The following is a 21,573-nucleotide window of genomic DNA, read 5'->3' as shown; positions in this document are numbered from 1 at the left end:
ATTCCATTTAATATCTCGTCGAGAATGGCATCTCTATCGTCCGGTTGTAATCCGGGAATTCGGTTACGATTATTCGCCGGTGTTCTCCTCTGAGATAACACTCTATTAAGGCGGTTGATTTCTGCGTCTACGTCTTCTGGAGTTATCGGCGCGTTGTCATTTACGTTATTCGCGTCGTGGTTGCTATTAGTTGCTTCCGCCATCTCGAGTACGTTCACGTTTCTCGAGGCAGAATAATACTCGTGCGGATTAAATACGCTGCTATCATACGAGGTTAATGAAAACTCTCGTCTGTGTGTTAGCCTACTGGTCGTACTGTCCGCGTCTTCGGATTGTGTGTGCGCGTGTGAGGGGTGGAGTCTATCTTCGTCGGGGCAGTTATTTTGTCCTATTACTCTCGCGTCTAAAATTACAACGGAATCGTCGAATTGTTCGCGTTCGATTACGCTGTTCGGGTGTAATTCCGGTTCCGATTCGCTTTCGCTTGAGTAGTACGCGTCTAAATTTCTACGCACGGTTTCGCGATTATCGCTTACGACTTCTTCGGTCGTTTGCACGGGGCTTAACGGTCTATTTCTACGCGCTCGTCGTGACGTCCCGCTATGGAGCCACGATTGGTTTAGTTCCGCAGGTGGATTTTCGTTTTCCGACATCTACGGTAATTGCGTTTTACATAATTTGCTTAATCGACTTACATTACGGTCGCTAGTCGCATGTTGCTGGTCGGTGCTCGTGCCGCTTTATCAGTCGGTGAGCCCTCGTTGAGGTAGGTCGGTGCCGTCTCGGGTTACGCTGCTTGCTTGTCCCTCGTCGGCCGCTACCGTGTTGTCCGCTGCTTTTGAATCTGGCTGCCGTGTCTCCGTTGAGGATGTTGCACTGCCTCACTGATTCACTTGTTTTTCTTTTTCAGCTGTCGTTCCCGTCTTCCTGCCAATGGATCCCACCGCTGCCACCATTTGTTGTGCCCCCTTTTTGCGAGGGGTCACTTGGATTCTTTTGGTCCACGGAGGGTACGGGGTCGATGGAATTAAATAGCACTTTTTGAATAAAGGATAACGTTTAATAGTCACTCTGCGTTACAATCGTTATTCGCGTTTGATGCCCGTTACTGGTCTGCTCCCTGACTCACATTGCCCTCCCGTCTCCTTTTGTCGCTTCCTTTTGTATCCTCGTCCTGTCCTTCGTTATCGCTGAGTTGCTCGATCGTATGTGGGCCGATCGCGCAACTCATCTCGTTCTGATTCGGCTTGCGTAATTCTGTCGGACTTTCGCGGTCGCGTTCCTTATTGTTATTCTCGGTCTTTCTTCTTTATTATTAAATTCTTTTCTTTAAACAGTATTTCTTAATCTATTTCGTAATACTACTTGGGGCCGCAACAACTATGACATTTACTATGACTTCACTCTGCGTCAACGGGGTTCTGTAGTAACATTGATAATTACTCCGCGTAAGCGGGGGTCTCTGCGTTTATATATACTTACTAATCAATGTGTGCACATATATATTGATAATATAATATATAAGTATAGCAGAAAAATTATGCATTCACACATTTACTGTGACACTTACTAGTCACACAATATATATTTATTGATAATATAATATATCTATGTATAAGTACATATAACAGAAAAATTATGCTTTCACTATTCATATGCACTTACTAGTCAATGCACATGCTTATATAGACAACATATAGGCTACATTCCGATATTTACTGTCAGCAACTGTCAGTACTGAAAATCTATAGTATACGTGACGTAAAATATAGAAAAATATAGATTTTCAGTACTGACAGTGAATATCGGAATGCAGCCAATGTAATATATAAATATAGCCTAAAAATATTATGCATTTACACATTTATTGTTACTACGTTTACGCGAGCGTTACTTTTTACGATAGTAAGTAACTTATACGATAATTCACTCTGCGTCAACGGGGTTCTGTAGTAACATTGATAATTACTCCGCGTAAGCGGGGGTCTCTGCGTTTATGCGGAGTGAATTATCGTAAGTTACTGCAGAAGTAACGTTCGCGTAAACACAGTATGCAACACATTCACTTACTGAATACTGAACAACACATTTTCTATGACAGTGACAGATGTATAACCTCACCTCACACTTCTTACTCCTCGTCCTCTACACTCATCTCTGCGTGTGTGTGTGCGTGCGTGGGTGCGTGCGTGCATGCGTGCGTGCGTGCGTGCGACCGTACGTGCGTGCATACAGTGCATGCCATGGAAATTTATAACGCCTCTATCCGAATATCTCGGAACTAATTCCTGCTATTTTTCGCTCTACTTTTATCCACAATGCACGCATACATACGCACGATCCACATTATACTTTTATATTACGCTTCTAAATCTTGATTTGGGGGGTTTATCGATGTTTTTATTGTTGTGCAATTCAGGGAAACTTGTTTTCGCGTTTGTACCAATGATATATCTCTTATATGAAATACATCTTGTGATGAGCTGACAGCTAGCCGCAACTCGAGACGCCATATTAGGATAAAAGTAGATAAGGAAATACTCGGTCATCCGTCTAAAATCCTCCTTCCACCCTTTCACCCTCCTCAATTCTTTCACAACCTCCTCCACCTCCTCGTGTCCTCCCTCCACTCACTTTTCTCCTTTTTTCCACCGCCTGGCAATCTGGGCGGCTTCTTATTACACTTCACTAAAGTTTCCTCTTCCTCCCCCCTCTCTTGCTCTCTGACATTTTCCCTCTTCTTTTTTACCGCGTCCTCAGCCTTCCCGCCGCTCCCGCTTCTTACTCCCTGCGCCCCCACCTCCCCTTCATCATACCCCATCCTCCCAATCATTCTATTTCTTCTACCTACCGTCCTCTGCCTTTCCTATCTCTAGAAAGAGTCCTTTCTAATAACTCTATATCCCTAGCCCGCCTCTCTCACAGCTCCGCGCACCGTCTATACTTCGCGTGCTCCTTGCCCGTCCCGCTCTCACGTACGCTTCTCGTACCCTTTTCTTCCTCTCTCCCTTTCTTTCACGATCTCCCTCCACTTCCACACGTACTCTCGCTCCTCCACTCTCTCCCTCTCACATGCACACCGCCACTAACCCTCTCCTACGCTCTCACACACTGCCGAAAAACACTCGCCTAACCACCACGTGCCACACCTTATCGCACCGAAAGCGGAAGTCCAAAAACAGAATTTATATAAGTTTTGCTATAAATTTGTCTAATTATTCCTTTTGCCAATAATTTCCTTTTCCCAATTGATTGATTCCTGATTCTTATACTTCTTTACTAGAATTCGTGGTAATAACGCCTCTTTTATTATTATTAATTTTATTCCCCCTATTAACACCAAATTTCTGTAAAAAATAATTATTTTTGTTATATAAAGTTCAAAATAATAAATGATCGTATAGAATTAATTTCTGATAAATCTAACGTCTTTATTTTGATAACAAAATAATTAATACGAAGCTATGACAGTAATAACGTGGGTGTTGGTACGTAAATTATAAATTATACATTGAATTTTAATCGCCAAACATATTAGTATATTATTACAAAGAAATATGGATTAATCGATCCATAGTTGTCTCCCAGTAGAAAGTTGATTTTGACTACACATTCATGGTCATATAGTCAAGACAACATGAGAATGCACATTGAAAACGTAGAAAAGTTACAAAAAATGATAATTTTTTAAATAAAAGATGGTACAATAATTACATTGTTGTCTTGTCATAGTCGTATTGACTCGAGTTAATGTCAGTTAGTCGTAACTTTGTGTAACAAGTCGACAATAGGTATGTACCAAGTGCGTACTTTGGGTGGCTGTAACTTTTCAAATATTGGTCGTAGCGCTTCGGGTTATAATAGTCATCGATAAAAGTCTTTAGGGAGCTACCAGAACTTCCTCCAAACCTGCGGATTTTTGAAAATTAGCGCAACTTTGAAATCTTACTAAAACCTATAGGAAACTCTAGAACTCATCAAAATCTTTCTGAATCTACCATTAAAAATTGTTTTTTATGGGGAAATTATGGGTTTGCCTTTATCACCGATTTTTGGGGTTATTTGAACGGAATTCTTACTGAAACCTATAGGGAACTGTAGAACTCATCGAAATCTTTCCGAATCTACAATAAAAAATGATTTTTTTTTTCAAAAATGGGGGCGCAGTAAAGTTAGCCCCCCATGTTTAAAATGATGTGTTCGTCACTTTAAATATTGGAACTCTTTCTAAAATCGATAGAGAACTCTAGAACGCTTGTTCGCAATTAAATTATTAAAATCTTTGGTTTTGTTCTTAAAGCATTCCTATCAAAGCATAAAATAACACTAAAATAATATTTTACAACATTTATGTACGTATTTCTTCATTAAAGTATCAATTTTCCTTTCCATAAGCGATGCAATACTTTTGACCGGTACTGTATCTCTTATTGCAGTTTCTGTATACAGCTTGTTCTTACTTTACTGCAGTACGTATGATGGTCAATGAAAATACTATGAACTGAATCAGCAAAGAATTCTTAACAAACAATATAGTAGAGGATTAAACTTGCACATTATGTAAGTATTAAATAAATATTCATATTATTATCGTGTAACATAACATTTAATTTTACATCTTTTAATTTAATAAATTTATTTTATAAATATCATTTAATAGTAGAACAGCTATGGGGATTCTAACTCATGGAGTGCCCGTCGGGGGGCGGGGTGAAGAAGTGGAACGCGCGGGGAATGCCGTAAGCAGTGGGCGAGGGTATGGCGTCGGCAGAGGGGCAGCGGACACGCGCGAGACCTCCGACGGGCACTCCAGGAAGTAGAAATCAACCAGGACACGGTGCGCACCTCGCGTAACGTTGCACGAAACGAAAACACTGTAGGTTCACGTAATTTTGTGTATGAACCAAACAAATGGAGAACGTAAAAACGAAAATATCATTATTTTCGCTTAAAAATATTCACATATCGGCGTAGTTCAACTTCACTTCACATCGCCGACGACGATGTCCGCCGACCGCGACGTACCGATATTCATGGATCTGCAGGGATTCGTTATCTCTCGGGACGTTCGCGGATGGAGAACGTAAAACGAAAAATATCATTATTTTCACTTCAACTCGACGGCGATCTTATTTTTCGCGAAGACGCTTCGACTTCGTCGACGGAACTCGACGGCGATCTTATTTTCCGCGAAGACGCTTCGACTTCGTCGGCGGAACTTGACGGCGATGTTATTTTCCGCGAAGACGCTTCGACTGTGAAAGTTCGCCGCTCTCGCGTATCGCTCTCGCCGCGGGACGTTCGCAGGTCACCGGTCATTGCGGCCGCGATAGCGATTAAGCGCTTCATCTTCCCATCGATAATGCCGGTTATCGCGCGCAACGAGGTCATGAGGTTATTGACGCAAACGAAAATAGATGAGAAAAAATAATACATATAAATAAACGTGTATATTTCGAGAGGAATAAATATTGTACATGAAATCATTCTGTACCCTGTTATTGAATTACAATTTACCGCGTGACGGTAATAATCGCGCACGCAATTATGCGCGCGAGCGACATTGCCAGCAGGGGTGGAAATAAACGGTGCGTTTCCCTCCTCGTCTGTAAATAATGTAAGCGGAAATAGATATCGCGACTTGGTTGGAAGGTCGCAGTAAGTCTATAAAAAAAAATGTAAGCGGAAATAGACAAACGTCTAGAGATAATTCTATTTAAACCTCACATTAAATTTAGTGTGGTAATGTAGGAAAAACAAGAACTGAGTTCAAAGATGAATCCATTTCCACACTTTTACCATAAAAATGATACCTCATATTAAAATTTTGCGTGATAATTTACAAAAAACAGGAACTTACGTCAAAGATAAATCTATTTTCGCACTTTTTACCATAAAAATTATTTTTCTTATTGAGTATATATACATCTCCTACCGAAAGGATCTGACACATCTAGCATTAAAGTTGTCGAAAGAGAAGACTTTGCAGAAGTGAAAACTTTTACGGATAAAGGTAAGAGAGAAATAATGATGATGATGATGGATGATGATGATGGATGATGATGATGATGGATGATGATGATGGATGATGATGATGGATGATGATGATGGATGATGATGATGGATGATGATGATGGATGATGATGATGGATGATGATGATGGATGATGATGATGGATGATGATGATGGATGATGATGATGGATGATGATGATGGATGATGGATGATGATGATAATGATGATGATGATGATGATCCCTCCAAGAGCTAGTTGGCAACCATCCGGACCCTTTGGGGCCCGGTGGGGACCTTCTAGTACGGGTTTTGCGAACCCGGAGTGCCCGAGCACATCAGTACCGTAATCTACGGCAGTCCTTCAGGCTGTCGTGGACCGGGGAGTCCTTGTAGGACTCGCGAGGTAGGCGGCCTCTATAAAAAGTCTGCCCGGTTAGACGGGACCGTGAGGGACGAGCTAGCTCAGCTAGCTCCGTTGCCCGGCCGTCCTATGGGAAGGAAAACCCAGACAGAAAACCGGGGGACCGGCTGCCCTGCTTAGGAGTCTGGCTAGCTTCGGCGAACCAGTCTCCAACAGCCGGTAGGGGAAGGCGACCCTGACTTCAAACGCCCGATCGGCCGGGACCGTTAGAGGGATTGTGATTCTCCCACCGGTCACGAGATTAGGTGATCCTGTCCTCCATCCATTGCACGCCGGTGCTCCGGCAGGATGGGGGATCAATCTCACGACCATTGCACGCCGGTGCTCCGGCAGGTCGTGGGATTGCGGGCTCACCGGTGGTCGTCTGGGCCGCTCGGAATTGATCCGAGGTCGGGGCCAGGCGGCCCTGGGAGGGAGGACCCACCGGGCCACCCGGACATCTTCCGGGGTTGGGGCCGGTGGTGTCCTGCCGCCGGACGTAAAAGCCGGCGGCTCGTACGGTAGCCCATCGGTCGGCGACTACAACAATTGGGGGAACATCCTGTGCTCTGTCCTTCCGCGGGCGGCGGGGGCCGGGGATCGAGCAATGGTTCGGCCCGGTCTCTGCTTAACGCGCGGGAGGAGTATGGTGGGAGTTCCCCCTACCCAAAGTCGGCCGATGGGCGGCGGACTTCAGGCTGGTCGCCCCGGCGGGTAAGGCGAGATGAAGGGGTTGCAGCCTCCTTCGCCCCAACCGTCCGGGGGCCCCCTGCGTGGCGGCGCCCTCCGCGGTGCCCCTACTGTTGGAGGTAGGAGACCCCTGAAAGCCCATGGGAGGAGGCTTGCCTCGCCCATGGGTGAGTAAGGGGCATGGAGTCCGCCCCCGATGCATTTCCGGGGGCAATGACATAGCCAGCCCCCCGGGGAAACTCGGGGCCCGGCCAGTTCTTTAAGGACTGGTCGGTGAGGGCATGCCCTGGCTGGCGGAGCCGCGGAGGGTCGGGTTTGGTACCCAATAATAAGTTCAAACAAATACAAGAAGGATAATACGAAGAAGGAGACATCCGGGGAAAAGAATCCTCCTCCGAAAAAAATAGTGGCCCGAAGAAGAAGGCGGACGCTACCAAATCTACGGAGAACAACGGAGAGGGATTGGAGAAACTCCGAACGTGGGGGGAACTTGTGGAGAAGAAGGTACAAGGAGAAGCCTTCACCCTAAAAGGGACGATGCTCGAGCGCAAGTTTGGGGAGGCGCACGCGGAGAAGGTGAGACTACCATCTTCGACAAAAGAAATGTCGACTGAGGAGGAGGAAAAAAAGACCCCGGCTACTAAGAGGAAGGGTTCGGAAACGACAAAAGAGAAGAATATTCCCCTCCCCTCATCTAGTGACGAGGAGGTAAGGGGTAAACAAAGAACGCAGGTGTTGACATCCCAAGATGCGGCTAATTTTGAGGTGATAACCGAACGCCTCTTGGAAAAGTCCACACTTGTGCCGGATATCCCGACAGAAGAGCTGACATACTACCCGGGCGTGATTGGAAATAAGGTTAGAGATCTTGATGTTGGGGAATTGGAAGAGAGACACAAACAATTTCTATTCAATCATCTGGCGGCTCCGGTCGATGGAGAGATATACGAAGAGGCGGAGACCTACGCACTAATCGTGGACGAGGTCGCGTTGGAAATGAGTAGGAGATATTTAAATATATGTGTTAGAGAGGAACTTCAAGCTAAGCGTAAACTTGAATTAAAAAGAGAGGTGGCTGAACTACGGAAACGGGTTCAAATACTTGAGGAGCAGCTGTTGACGAGGGAACTGGCCTCCTCGTCGACAGAAATAGAGGTAGAGGTACTGCCTTCCCCGCGGGCAGAGGTTTGCGAATCCTTTGTACAAACAAAGGACTTGAGGAAGGACGATGGGGAACGACAGGTTGCCTCCAGGATTTCGGCCCTGGAGGCCAAGGTGGAGGCCCTCCTGGGTGAGTTTAGGAGGGCGAAAGAGGATGGACACAAAGTTGGTGTATCAGGGGTTGTCGGGGGTGGGAGGGGCAGGAGTGGGGTTGGGGTTGGGGCTCGGGGGTGGCGGGAAACGCTCCTGGGTCCTGGCCCCACCTGCCCTCTAGAAGAGGGCGCGAGGGGGGGAGGAACCCACTGCCTTTTTGGTAGTGGCCACTTCTTCCCCCACTCGCCTGGGGGCGGGCGAGTGGGCGGGGTCTACCACGCGTCCGTAGCTGACCCGTCAGCACCCCCGGAGAGAGGGGTGGCGGATTTGGGGTTAGTCCCTCCCAATCCACCACAAGGTAGTATAGTCCGTTAGGACAATGGGGAGGGGGCTTCTCCCCCACCCCGCGAGGGCTTAGACGACGTGGGGGGACCCCGGATGGTATCATTGCGTTTCCCGGGGTCCCCCCCCTATATAGCGTCGGGAGGGACTTGTAAGGGTTTTAGCCGGTAGGCCATGCATACAGTATCTCTCGCGATGTGTCATGCATGGAATCCGGCACTCCCCCGCCTCTCCCCGGAGGTAGGGGGTCTTCCCCCCGACCAGGGGGGCTATTGGGTAAATCTGATGATGGGTTAGCTCCGGCGCCCGGACGAAATTTCAATAGTTGAAGATTTCCCTTACGTAAAAAAAAATGATGATGATGATGACGGTAATGATGATGGTGATGATGATGATGGTGATGATGATGATGGTGATGATGATCTCAGGGGTCAGGGGAGGCCACCGGAACCTTAGGGGCCCCTAGGAGCCTTCCCCGATACGGGTCTTGCGCACCCGGGGTACCCGAGCTCATCAGCACCGTAACCTTCGTCAGTCTTCGGGCTGGCGGAGGCCGGGGAGCCCTTTTAAGGGCTCGCGATGCAGACTATCTCTATAAATTATTGTCCGGCCGGTCGGGGCCGTGAGGGATGAGCCTTTGCTCTCCTAACCGACCTAAGGGAAAACAAACCCTGACAGAAAACCGGGGGACCGGCTGCCCTGCTTAGGAGTCTGGCGTTGGCTTCGGTCACCCAGCTCCAACAGCCGATAGGGGAAGGCGACCCCGACTTCAAACGCCCGGTCGGCCGGAACCGTTAGGCGGGGGTCTGCCCTTGCCGCCGAGCCAGGTTTGGGGAGGGGGTCCTGTTTCTTGAGACGGGCAGGGATGCCGTCCCGCTGAGGGAAGCCGAAAGGTCCCCCCTTCCTCCTCCATTGCACGTCGGTGCTCCGGCGGGAAGGGGTGGGGAGGGCTCCCTTTCCCATCTCGGCCCAGTACGTGGTGCTGGGTCGAGTGAGGGAGAAGCCCACATCGGTGGCGTGCACACCAGGGTCGTGGACCCACGGTGCCGCCGGTGTGGAGGGTCGTCCTGGGCCGCTCGAACGTATTTCGAGGTCGGGGCCAGGGCGATCTAGGGGGAGACCTGTCGGGCCGCTCGGACATATTCCGAAATCGGGGCCGGCGGGTCTAGCTGCCGGACGTATAGGCCGGCAGCGGTTAAGGTAACTCCGGCGGTCGGGGATCGCATCCCTCCCGAACCCGGCCATTGGAGTAGGATTGCCCGTCGTTCCGGCTGAGACTACTCGCTGGGCGGCGGGCGGCTGGTCGCCACGGCGGGTAAGGCGTTGGAGGGGGTGCGACCTCCCTCTCCCCAACCGTCCGTGGGGACCCCCGCCGTGGCAGCGCCCGCTGCGGTGCTCCGGGGGTCGGAGCCCGGGGACCCCCAAAAGCCCATGGGAATTAGTGGCTTGTCCCGCCCATGTGGTTAGTAGGGGGCTGGAGCCCCGTGCCCCCGATAATTATTCCAGGGGCCCGAGGCATAGGGTGGTACTTCCGTTGATGAGTACACTGGGCACGGTCGGCCAGGATTTATCCTCTACCACCCAGAGCCGCAGCGGGTCGTGGATTATAAATCAAAAATGAATCCTACTGTTACTATTACAAAGACGTTGAGATGGCGGAGATGGCGAGAATCGCTCTCCAAGACTCTCCCTTGGAAACTTCCAAGGTGACGAGTAGCAGGAAGAAGTCCTCTAGTAGGACCGTCAAAGGTTCTGCGAAAGGGCCTAAGTGCCTGCAGGAGAAGAGGGCCTCGGAATCCCAGGGAAATGTTTCCCGGGCTTCCCAAAAAGGCCATGCTGGAACGAGTGGAATGCAGGGCAAGGTCTTCGCCACACCCGCTCCTAGGGGGAAGAACTCCAAGATCGACAAGATCAGCCGATTCATGGAGTGCTCTTGCGCGATTTTGGAAGAGGCCAGATCAAAACCTCTAGGGTCAAGATCGACCTCCCGAGAATCGCACCTGTCCGCGGATTCGCTGGAGAGGAGAGACTTGGACGCGTCGGACGACGAGGAAGACGCGAACCCTGGGGACTTTAAAGTCTTGATCGAAAAAACAGGGAAGAGAGGGAGACCCCCAACAACTGGAGACTACGAAGTCAAGAAGATGGAGTGGGCCAGGAAAGAGAGGGAAAAAGAAGAGACGAAACTTAGGGAACTGAGGGATCCCACAGTTCCGGCCTCTCTTTCGAAAAGCAGGAAGACGAAGGAGCGCGAAGCTCTCGAGGAGCTTAGAATGGCTCCTACGGTAGACCTCCCGAGTAGGATTCTAGACGAGGTGCGAGTGATCGACAAGATTTGCAAAGGCGCCAGTCTAAACGGCATATATCAGGGTAATCTCAATGGCGCGGCCGCTACCATAACGGCGGCGGTAAGCGAGATGATCCAGAGAATGGACCAGGGAGATAGGTCGGCTAGAGACGAGGAACTCGACAAGCTCCGCTCGCAGACAGCCGCGTTAAGGGAGGAGAACAGGCAGCTACAAAAACCGATGAAGAGCCTGCTATTCAACAACAGGAGGGAAGTGCCGATGGAGGTGGACGAGGAACCTTCCAACACTCGCTCGAACCCACCACCAGAGGACAAGCGCACGCGCAAGACCAGGGGAAGAGTCAATCAAATCATCATCGACGACTCTTCCGATGACGAGAGGGAAGCCGCCGCAGCAGCAGAGGCAGCAGCAGAAGCTGCCGAAGCAGCCGAAGCAGAGGCCAGGAGGCTGAAAATACTGGCTGAACTGGAGGAAGAAGGCATGCCGCCGGTGACGAGGCCTTCCCTGGGAGGGCGGGGGCCTGTTATATTGGAAGCGGCTGTCCCGCCGAAAGGCGCAACGCAACACGTGGAGCAGACCATGGAGGAGAGAATCGCGAACAATCTCTCTCAACAAATGAGAGACATGTTCGCGAACATAATGGCGATCTTGGGGCACTCCGCACCGAGCAAGCCTAACGTGAGTGAGAAGAACACCACTTCGTCATTGAACGCTGCCCATCGTGCTCAAGAGGAGAAGAGGAGGGGAGACGGCGGCAGGAAGAAGCAGGCAGTCCCTGCTAAAAAAGGGACATCGAAGGTGGCCATGGCCAAGCCCAAGTCGGTTCCCACCCCTCGCCCGGCAGGTACCACGGCTAAAAAGCCGGTTTCCACCTCCGGGCAGGGAGGTACTATGACGAAGGCGGAGAAGGCTTCGACCAAGAAAGCTGGTCTTGCTCCTCCCGCTAACACCATAGAGGCCCAGACAACCTGGGTGGAGGTGTTAGGAAGGAAGGCCAAGCAGGGGCAGCAGAAGAAGGTGAACGCGGATAATAAGGCCGCTGGCGGAAAGCGTAACTCCACCCAGACCCCGGCCAAGTCCGCGAAGGCTAAACCGACCAATAACAGAAAGGCCGAAGGGCAGGTAAAAACTGGTGAGAAGCCGCCGCGAACCGCGGCGGTGACACTCACCAGTAACGATAATAATTACGACGAGTTGATGCGAGAAGCTCGCAGTAAAATATCGTTGAAGGATCTCGGCATTGAGGGTGCCCTCAGGCCGAAAAAGGCGCAAACCGGGGCCCTCTTGATAGAGGTCCCGGGCGCAGAAGGATCCGCCAAGGCGAACATTTTGGCCGAACGCATGACGGCGCTCTTTGCGGGGCGTGAGGACGTGAGGGTATCCAGGCCCATGAAAACAGGAGAGATCAGGGTCTTGGATATCGACGAGTCAATAACGACGGACGAGCTCGCAGCCGCTATAGCCGAGGCTGGCAAATGCTCGCCGGCCCAGATCCAGGCTGGGCCGAGGAGGAGGAGACCCAACGGCTTGGGTGAGGTGCCCCCTGGCGGCGATGAACGCCATTGCCAAGGGGGGCAATAAGTTCCAGCTCGGCTGGTTCTGGGCCAGGGTACAGACATTGGAGTCTCGCCCCCTACAGTGTTACAAGTGCCTGGAGGAGGGCCACGTCAGGGCCAACTGCCCGAATGACGTGGATAGGAGCGGCAGATACTACCGCTGCGACAAGGTGGGACACCTCGCCCAGGCGTGTGGCGCGAAGACCTGATGCACCGTCTGTGCCGATCTTGGCAGGCCAGACGGACACCGGGCAGGCGGAAGGGCATGCAAATCGGCCAAGAGTAAGGCCAAGCCCGGGAGAAGGGCCAACGCCGCAGCTGAGCCAAAGCCCTCATCTCAGAAAGAGAAGACTGGTGAAGCGATGGAGGTCGATCCGGCTGGGGAGCACGAACCCCAACTCCAACCCCAACCCCAACCCCAACCCCAACCCCAACCCCAACTCCAACCCCAACCCCAACCCGAACCCCAACGCCAGCGCCTCCCCAGGATCGCCAAGATGGAGGTGGTCAAGATGCCGAAGAAGAGGACTGCTACAACAGCTACTAACGGCGACAGGGCGGGGGACAGCGGCGACGATCAGCCGATTCCCCCCCCCCTCCCAGATAAAGAAGTTAAGCGCGAAAAAGAGCAAGGGACCGAAGCCGACACCGCCGCCCCTAGCGCCAGTGCCTGCCGACAGGCAGGAAGAGGAGAAAGAGTCTCCACCCGCGGAGGCCCTGCCCGTAGCCGGGCAGATTGAGGAGAGGGGGGCGGAGGCCCCGGACCTGATAGTCCTGTAATGCCCCCACTCCCTAAATTACTCCAGGCAAATTTGAACCACTGCCGCGCTGCGCAGAATCTGTTTCTGCAGACGATGGCGGAGCGCGGCAGTGGCCTGGGGGTGACGGCGAAGCCGTACCGGGTCCCAACGGATCACCCAAATTGGGCGGTCGACCGGTGCGGCTCAATCGTCATAACATGGCGGATGACGGACGAGCCCGTCGCCTGCACTCGTCTAGAGGCAGGCGACGGGTACGTCGCCGTCAGATGGGGCCACGTCTCTGTTGTGGGGGTGTATTTATCCCCCAACACGAGCGTGGCCCAGTACGAGACGGCGTTAGACGGCATCTGGGGATGCGTCTCGAGGATCCTACCCGGTCCAGTGATAGTGGCCGGGGACTTCAACGCAAAGTCGGCATTGTGGGGGTCCCCGGTCACGAATGCCAGGGGAAGGATCCTCGAGAGACGGGCGGCGGGCCTCGGACTCTGCGCGATCAACGCGGGGTCCGTGCAGACCTGCGTGCGGCAACGGGAGGGGGTCCATCGTTGACATAACGTGGGCAAACCCCCCCCGCCGCGCGCCGCATCTTGGGATGGAGGGTGGGCGAGGAAGTAGAGACTCTCTCTGACCATCTGTACATAGAGATGTCTCTATCGGCCACCCCCCCCCCCCCGGAGGTCTTGGCCCGCTGCCGGGAACTCGAATGAGAGTTCCCCAGATGGGCCCTGAGGAGGCTGGATCGCGACAAATTCAAAGCCGCGATCCAGACTTCCTTGTGGGTGGATAACGCCCTCGCTGTGGAGGCAGCGGCGGACGCGTACGAGGCAGCACAATGGATCGGAGACATCGTGAAGGCCGCATGCGATGCAGGAATGCCCCGATCCAAGCCTCGTCCGCGCCGCGGGGCGAATTGGTGGACGGAGGAAATCGCCGAGCTGAGGCGCTCCGTCCACGCCAGGCGAGCGTGGCTGAGGGCTCGGAGGAGCCATTGGCCGCGCCGCCTAGAAGAGGCTGGAGATGGTTACCGCTCCGCCAGGCGGGCCCTTTCCAGGGCCATAAAGGTGGCCAAAGACCGAGCCTGGGACGAGCTCCTTCGGGACCTGGAGAAAGATCTATGGGGGCGCCCGTACAAGATTGTTCTAAATAAACTCAGAGTATGGGCGCCCCCGGTGTCCGAGAGTATGGACCCCGAGTTCCTGGAGAAAGTGGTGGACACCCTCTTCTCCGACGATCCGGGGGAGAGGGCCAACGGAGGTCCCGCTCCACCAAACGTGGAGTGGGATGAGGAACTCGGGGTCAAAATGGACGAGATGATCCGAGCCGCGAAAAGGCTCAAGGCAGGGAAGGCTCCGGGTCCCGATGGAGTCCCAGGCAAGGCATGGTCCTTGGTCCCGGAGGAATTGGCCGAGCACTTAAGGGTGTTGTACACCCGGTGCCTACGCGAAGGCCGATTCCCCCAGGCCTGGAAGGTGGCAAGATTGGTCCTCCTCTCCAAAGCAGACTCACCCTCGGCGTATAGGCCAATCTGTTTGCTGGACGAGATTGGCAAACTATTCGAAAGAATAATTGCCGATCGCCTCGTCCGGCACCTGTCCCGAACTGGTCCGGACTTATCGCCGGACCAGTACGGCTTTCGCGAGGGCAGATCAACGGTTGACGCCATCAAGCGCATCCGGGCCCTTGCGGGAGCCGCGGCGGAGGCGGGCAGGGTGTTGTTAGGAGTGTTGTTCGACGTGGCGAACCCATTCAACACCCTGCCCTGGTGGGTAATAAGGGGGGCACTCGAATACCATCGAGTCCCCCCTTACCTAGTCGCTATTATATACGACTACCTCCGGGACAGGAGATTGGTCTATAAAAACCGGGACGGCGTGCTGAGGGTGAAACTAGTCGTGCGGGGGGTTCCACAGGGGTCCGTGTTGGGCCCGCTCCTGTGGAACCTTGACTACGACGCCATCCTGCAAGTCGCCCTCCCCCCGGGGAGCTGGGTCAACGCTTTCGCGGACGACTATTTCCTGGGGGTCGAGGGCGGCGACTAGGAAGAGGCCAGAAGAAAGGCCAACGTCGCAGTAGCCAGCGTGGCTGCCATGAGGAGGGTGCGCCTCAAGGTGGCTCCCCAAAAGACTCAAGCGGTCTTTTTTCACGACCGCTCGAAGGGGAGACCACCTGGGGCCCACATTATGGTGGAAGGAATCCGAGTCCCCGTAGGGGCCCAAATGAAACTTTTGGGCCTCTGGTTGGACGGTACCTGGAGCTTCGGCGAGCATTTCGCTCGCCTGGCTCCCAGGGTGCAAGGCGTGTCAAACAGCCTCTCGAGGCTCATGCCTAACCTGGGAGGGGCGAGCGGTCGCTCTCGCCGACTATACGCCGCGACGGTGCACGCCGTGTCACTATACGGGGCCCCCGTTTGGGCCCCAGTGGTGGAGGCCTCTGGACGGCTGAAGGCGCTTTTGCGCCGAGCCCAGCGTCCGGTGACCATTAGAGTGGCACGGGCGTACCGCACCGTATCACACGCGGCGGCGACGACTCTGTTGGGGCTCCCCCCGTTAGAGCTCGCAGCTCGACAGTGTGCCGAGGTATATCGAAAGAGCTGCGGGCGGAGAGGGACCGGGGGGTCCCAATCGACTTGGACAGGAGTCGTCGACTAGTCAGGGTCCAGGAAAAGACGGCCCTCGTGGGGAGGTGGCAATATTGTGACGGTGTCAAATCGTGCTTTGTTATAATCCTCGCCGGTGTGTTGATCTACGACATGCCTCTTCTTGCAAGACCTTTCATATCATTGTGTGTCGTGTCGACAAGATCGTCAAGTCTTCTCGCAGAGAGTATTCATTATGTACATGGCTCTGTATTCCACGTTATTCAGACCGAATCGTGAGTTTCCTAAGGAATCTTTTTAATATCTCAACATTAATTGAACAAATTTACAGATATGGATCAATTGGTCTATGTTTCTGATACTTTGAATCGGTAAACTCACCATACGGTACGGAGAACGTGTAACTTAATGTCTGTAACTGCCGCTGAAGATGGCTCAAAACTGAGCCGAAACGTACGGATCGATGTAATGTATCAAAACGACGAATAAATCAGTTATTTCTGATATTACGCACTGTGATCTGCCTCTGACCCTCATAGCCTTGACTTCTCCTATCAAAATAATTAGCAAATCAAATTTTTGTTTTAATTTTATATTCTTAACTGAAGAACTGAATAATTAGAATTTAGAATATTATTTATTTTAAGTAATATTATCAAGAAAACATTTTTTGTAAAGATCATCGTTACTTAAAAGAAGAGAAAACTGAGTAATTGGTTTTTTTAGCACTAGAATGATATTTTTTGCGTGTGCGTATACGGCACGCCATTTTACTATTTAATACCATCATAAAAATTCTACCAAATTAAATTGATACTCAAAGAAAAGAAATTATTATTATGTCTAGACATACTTATAATTCATCGAATTATTATTAAGCTATAATTGAAAATGCAGAATTACAATTATGTCTAGACAAAATATTAATTCTGAATTTATTTTACGTTATGACATAAAAAATTTTCGGGAATTAAAATTATGTAGGGGAGACCGGGGCTAAGCCGACAACGGGGCAAACTTGACACTAGGCTTTTTGCCAATTTAAATCTATCGTAGAAACTTGCCTTTCCTACTGTAAATGCGTCTTTATGTGCCAGTATTATCAACGGAATTTGGTAACATTCTGAGTTATAGTGTAATTTTTAACGCGACATAAGCGTTTTTGATAGTGAAAAGTAATTTTTCTGATCTCTCGAAAATGTCTACTCTTTCATCGAGCTTTACTCTTGCGAATCTACCGGTAAGTGATTTTGATGGGAAATTTGATGCTCTATATAAATCCGATAATCGTTTTTGCATATTTTCAAAATTTTCATGTTTTTGAAGTGACAAAAGTGAAAAACGACGTCCGGGGCAAAGTCAACACCACGCCGTTTTGTCGGCTCCCAGTAACAAACGATGCTTGTCATGCAGCCGTATGGCTCATGACAAATGTATGCGCACGTCCGATCGCGAGTTTACCTGCATTAATTGTTTTTCAGACATGAGTTTAGATGAAGATAATTGAAAGTTCAACAATTTTTGTTCTCATTATTTTAAATGATTGTTCTAGCTACTTTATTCCGAATTTTTGTACTTTTTAAATACACAATAAACAATGTATTTTCATTTTCAGACAGTAAAAAATAAGTTCCAGATCAAATTGTGTCGATCAGACAAAGTGTTGAGTTTGCCCCGGCGGGGTGTCGAGTTTGCCCCGGCATTTTTCAATTCGAAAATTTGTCTTCGCGTCACTTTTTCTTTCCTGGCGGCAAAACAAAGCGACGTACAGCAAAACTTCCTGAATCAATTTTGTACCTGAAGAAACACTCTTTAAATATGTACCATTGAATTTGCCTAAAAATTTTAATTAAATATTAAAAATTGCCTTTGAAAAAATAGTGTCGGCTTAGCCCCGGTCTCCCCTACATAATTGTAATTCCCGAATTTTACTTATGTACGCAATTTTAATACTTGAATTTCTATTATGTACACAATTGTAATTCTGGAATTACTTTTTTTCTTTTGGTAAGTAACGGGGTTCTAAGAATATTTTCTTGATAATAATCTTAAAATGTATTCATCACAAATAGAAAAAGTCTTTATCATGTACTGGAAAAAAGAATTTATACTCCTTCAAAGAACATTATAAAATTTTATCAAAGAAAAGTCAAAATAATAAGCAAATCGAATTTTTGTTTTAATTTTATATTCTTAATTGAAAAGTTAAACAATTAGAATTCAGAATATTATTTGTTTTAAGTAAAGAGAGTGATGAGTGTATGTTAAGATTATTATCAAAAAAATATTCTTTGTGAAGATAACCGTTAAAAGAAGGAAAATGGAATAATTGGTTTTCTTAGCACTAGAATGATATTTTTTGCGTGTGAATTGTGCATAAATAGCAATCGCGATATAAGATCGCGAGCCAAAAAGTAATTTTTTTTTCTGTGGCAAGAAAATGATAGAACGCTATCATTTCCACACCACCTTGCGGTAGATAGCATGGCGCATTTTTTTTTAAGTGGTATCCCCAGTAGGTCTAATCCACTTTGCATTAAAATATGAGAATATTTTAATGCAAGAACTGTTTGAAGTGCCTTCCTCCTTCTCGTATACAGAGTTCGGCCCTTCGAGTAATATTGCGCGTCGCGCGGTGCGCCATTTCCGGCGTGATGGTACCGAAAGCTGCGAGAATTTCTTCTCGTACCTCAGCTTCTGTACCACCTCGCCTGTGCTCGACTAAATCTTTGATGTAACCCCAAACGAAATAGTCGAGCACGTTAAGATCCGGCGACCGCGCCGGCCAAATGATTGGGCCACCTCGACCCATTCATCTGTCCGGATATCGCGCGTCTAAAACATTTCGCGCCTGTCGCGAAAAATGCGCAGGAGCCCCGTCGTGCTGGAAAATGAGCTCTTCCCGTTCACGAAGGGGAACGTCTTCGAGAAGACCGGGCAACTCATTTTCCAGAAACCGCGCGTAAATTTCCCCGGTTAAGCGTGGCGGGAGAATGTAGGGACCGATCTGAAAATCATAGAAAGAGTGTGATTTGAAAAAACTGTGAGGGAGACAAAGACGGACTTTCTTAACTCATACACTTACTACTTACAATTCGGTTCGCTTTTATTCCTGCCCAAACATTTATCGACCAGCGATATTGAAACGCGCCTTGGCGAATGGCGTGCGGATTTTCACCTCTCTATAATACAAAATTATGGGAGTTAAACACGCCATTTGGTGTGAATGTCGCTTCGTCCGTCCACAGGATGCGGTCGGAGAAAAGGGCGTTCCGCCGACACTGCGCGAGGAACCCTGTGTATTTCGCCGATAATTATTATTTGTTAAAAGCAGCGTAAACATTAAAGAAATATGATAAAAGTACCTTCACAATAATAGACGCGCTGCTCTGCATCTCTTGCAATAAGTTGCTGCACCCGTTGATAATGAAACGGGTGCAATCCGTCCTGACGTAGAACCCGATGTACGACGCTTTGGGAGAGACCAAGCACACCAGCGACACGGCGTATGGTAGGTCGTCTCTCGGGGTTCTCGGGGTTGTCCTCGAAATCCTCGAATGTTTGGAGGATTCTCTCTTCGTTGATTACGCGACGTTGCAACGGTGCACCAGCATGTCGCCAATTTGGCAAAAGAGATCCTGTCTCTCTGGCGCGTCGGACACATCCCAAAATCACGTTGTATTCGGGATGTCGTTCACGCCCGGGGAATCGTTCCGCGTAAAGTCTAACGGCGGCACGGACGTTTTCTCCAGCCATTCCATACGTAATAAGCATGTCGGTATACTCTCGAGCAGTATACATTTTCTTACAATTTATCAAAATATTCTCGAGGATGCACGCACGTCGGACGCTGGGCACGTATTGTCGTGGAGCGACAAGCAACGTTAAAACAAAAGAATATTGTTAACTGCAAACGTTTGTTGTTTGTCGCTCCACGACAATACGTGCCCAGCGTTCGACGTGCGTGCGTTCTCGAGAATATTTTGATAAATTGTAAGAAAATGTATATTGCTCGAGAGTATACCGACATGCTTATTACGTATGGAATGGCTGGAGAAAACGTCCGTGCCGCCGTTAGACTTTACGCGGAACGATTCCCCGGGCGTGAACGACATCCCGAATACAACGTGATTTTGGGATGTGTCCGACGCGCCAGAGAGACAGGATCTCTTTTGCCAAATTGGCGACATGCTGGTGCACCGTTGCAACGTCGCGTAATCAACGAAGAGAGAATCCTCCAAACATTCGAGGATTTCGAGGACAACCCCGAGAACCCCGAGAGACGACCTACCATACGCCGTGTCGCTGGTGTGCTTGGTCTCTCCCAAAGCGTCGTACATCGGGTTCTACGTCAGGACGGATTGCACCCGTTTCATTATCAACGGGTGCAGCAACTTATTGCAAGAGATGCAGAGCAGCGCGTCTATTATTGTGAAGGTACTTTTATCATATTTCTTTAATGTTTACGCTGCTTTTAACAAATAATAATTATCGGCGAAATACACAGGGTTCCTCGCGCAGTGTCGGCGGAACGCCCTTTTCTCCGACCGCATCCTGTGGACGGACGAAGCGACATTCACACCAATTGGCGTGTTTAACTCCCATAATTTTGTATTATAGAGAGGTGAAAATCCGCACGCCATTCGCCAAGGCGCGTTTCAATATCGCTGGTCGATAAATGTTTGGGCAGGAATAAAAGCGAACCGAATTGTAAGTAGTAAGTGTATGAGTTAAGAAAGTCCGTCTTTGTCTCCCTCACAGTTTTTTCAAATCACACTCTTTCTATGATTTTCAGATCGGTCCCTACATTCTCCCGCCACGCTTAACCGGGGAAATTTACGCGCGGTTTCTGGAAAATGAGTTGCCCGGTCTTCTCGAAGACGTTCCCCTTCGTGAACGGGAAGAGCTCATTTTCCAGCACGACGGGGCTCCTGCGCATTTTTCGCGACAGGCGCGAAATGTTTTAGACGCGCGATATCCGGACAGATGAATGGGTCGAGGTGGCCCAATCATTTGGCCGGCGCGGTTGCCGGATCTTAACGTGCTCGACTATTTCGTTTGGGGTTACATCAAAGATTTAGTCGAGCACAGGCGAGGTGGTACAGAAGCTGAGGTACGAGAAGAAATTCTCGCAGCTTTCGGTAGGGGAGACCGGGGCAAATCGTGACATTTTTTGATTTTGAATTTTTTCTGAGATAAGTATTTGAGATAAAAATACGTTTTAGCCGGTTTTTTCATCGTGCAACCTTCTAGTTTTCAAAAAATATTTATTTGTGTCTTTTCATCACATTACTTTTAAAGTAGAACACGAAATGCCTCACTCTGTCTCGTGTCACGAATTGCCCCAATACCGGGGTAAATCGTGACAAGGCACGGGGCAATTTGTGACAATTCTTCTTTCAACGGGTTTCAATGTCCGAATTCGTCCTATTTTCATGATTTATATCAAAACGTACACTTACTCACTCAAAAAAGGTTTTTATTAATCAAATTGTACATTAAATGGAATAGGAAGGGCAAAAAATCGTTAGGCTTCGCTTTCGTCGTCTTCCGAACTGCGAGTAACAACCTTTCTCGGACGTCCACGTCCTCTGCAAGCTGGCTGTTTCTTGGGGAGCTTGATTCTTATATTCTTTTTTTTATTTTGTACTC

At 49.6% G+C, this 21,573-nt stretch overlaps 1 protein-coding gene across 1 annotated transcript; it reads left to right on the top strand.

Annotated features, from left to right (window-relative positions):
* The first annotated feature begins 13,343 nt into the window (after positions 1-13,343).
* On the top strand, positions 13,344-13,874 carry LOC139785852 (uncharacterized). Its single transcript, XM_071725025.1, has one exon. It carries the CDS (start codon positions 13,344-13,346, stop codon positions 13,872-13,874), a length of 531 nt encoding a protein of 176 aa, XP_071581126.1.
* Positions 13,875-21,573: the final 7,699 nt, after the last annotated feature.

The sequence above is a fragment of the Temnothorax nylanderi genome, unplaced genomic scaffold (genome assembly GCF_030848795.1).
Source record: "Temnothorax nylanderi isolate EJ_2023f unplaced genomic scaffold, tnyl_v1.0 TNYL_tig0900_pilon, whole genome shotgun sequence".
NCBI lineage: Eukaryota > Metazoa > Arthropoda > Insecta > Hymenoptera > Formicidae > Temnothorax > Temnothorax nylanderi.
The sequence above is the reverse complement of the archived record's forward strand: the minus strand, read 5'-3'. Positions and strand labels throughout refer to the sequence as shown.

Coding starts and splice junctions, on each gene's coding strand:
- LOC139785852 (XM_071725025.1), top strand. CDS start 13,344: ATGCCCCCACTCCCTAAATTACTCCAGGCAAATTTGAACCACTGCCGC.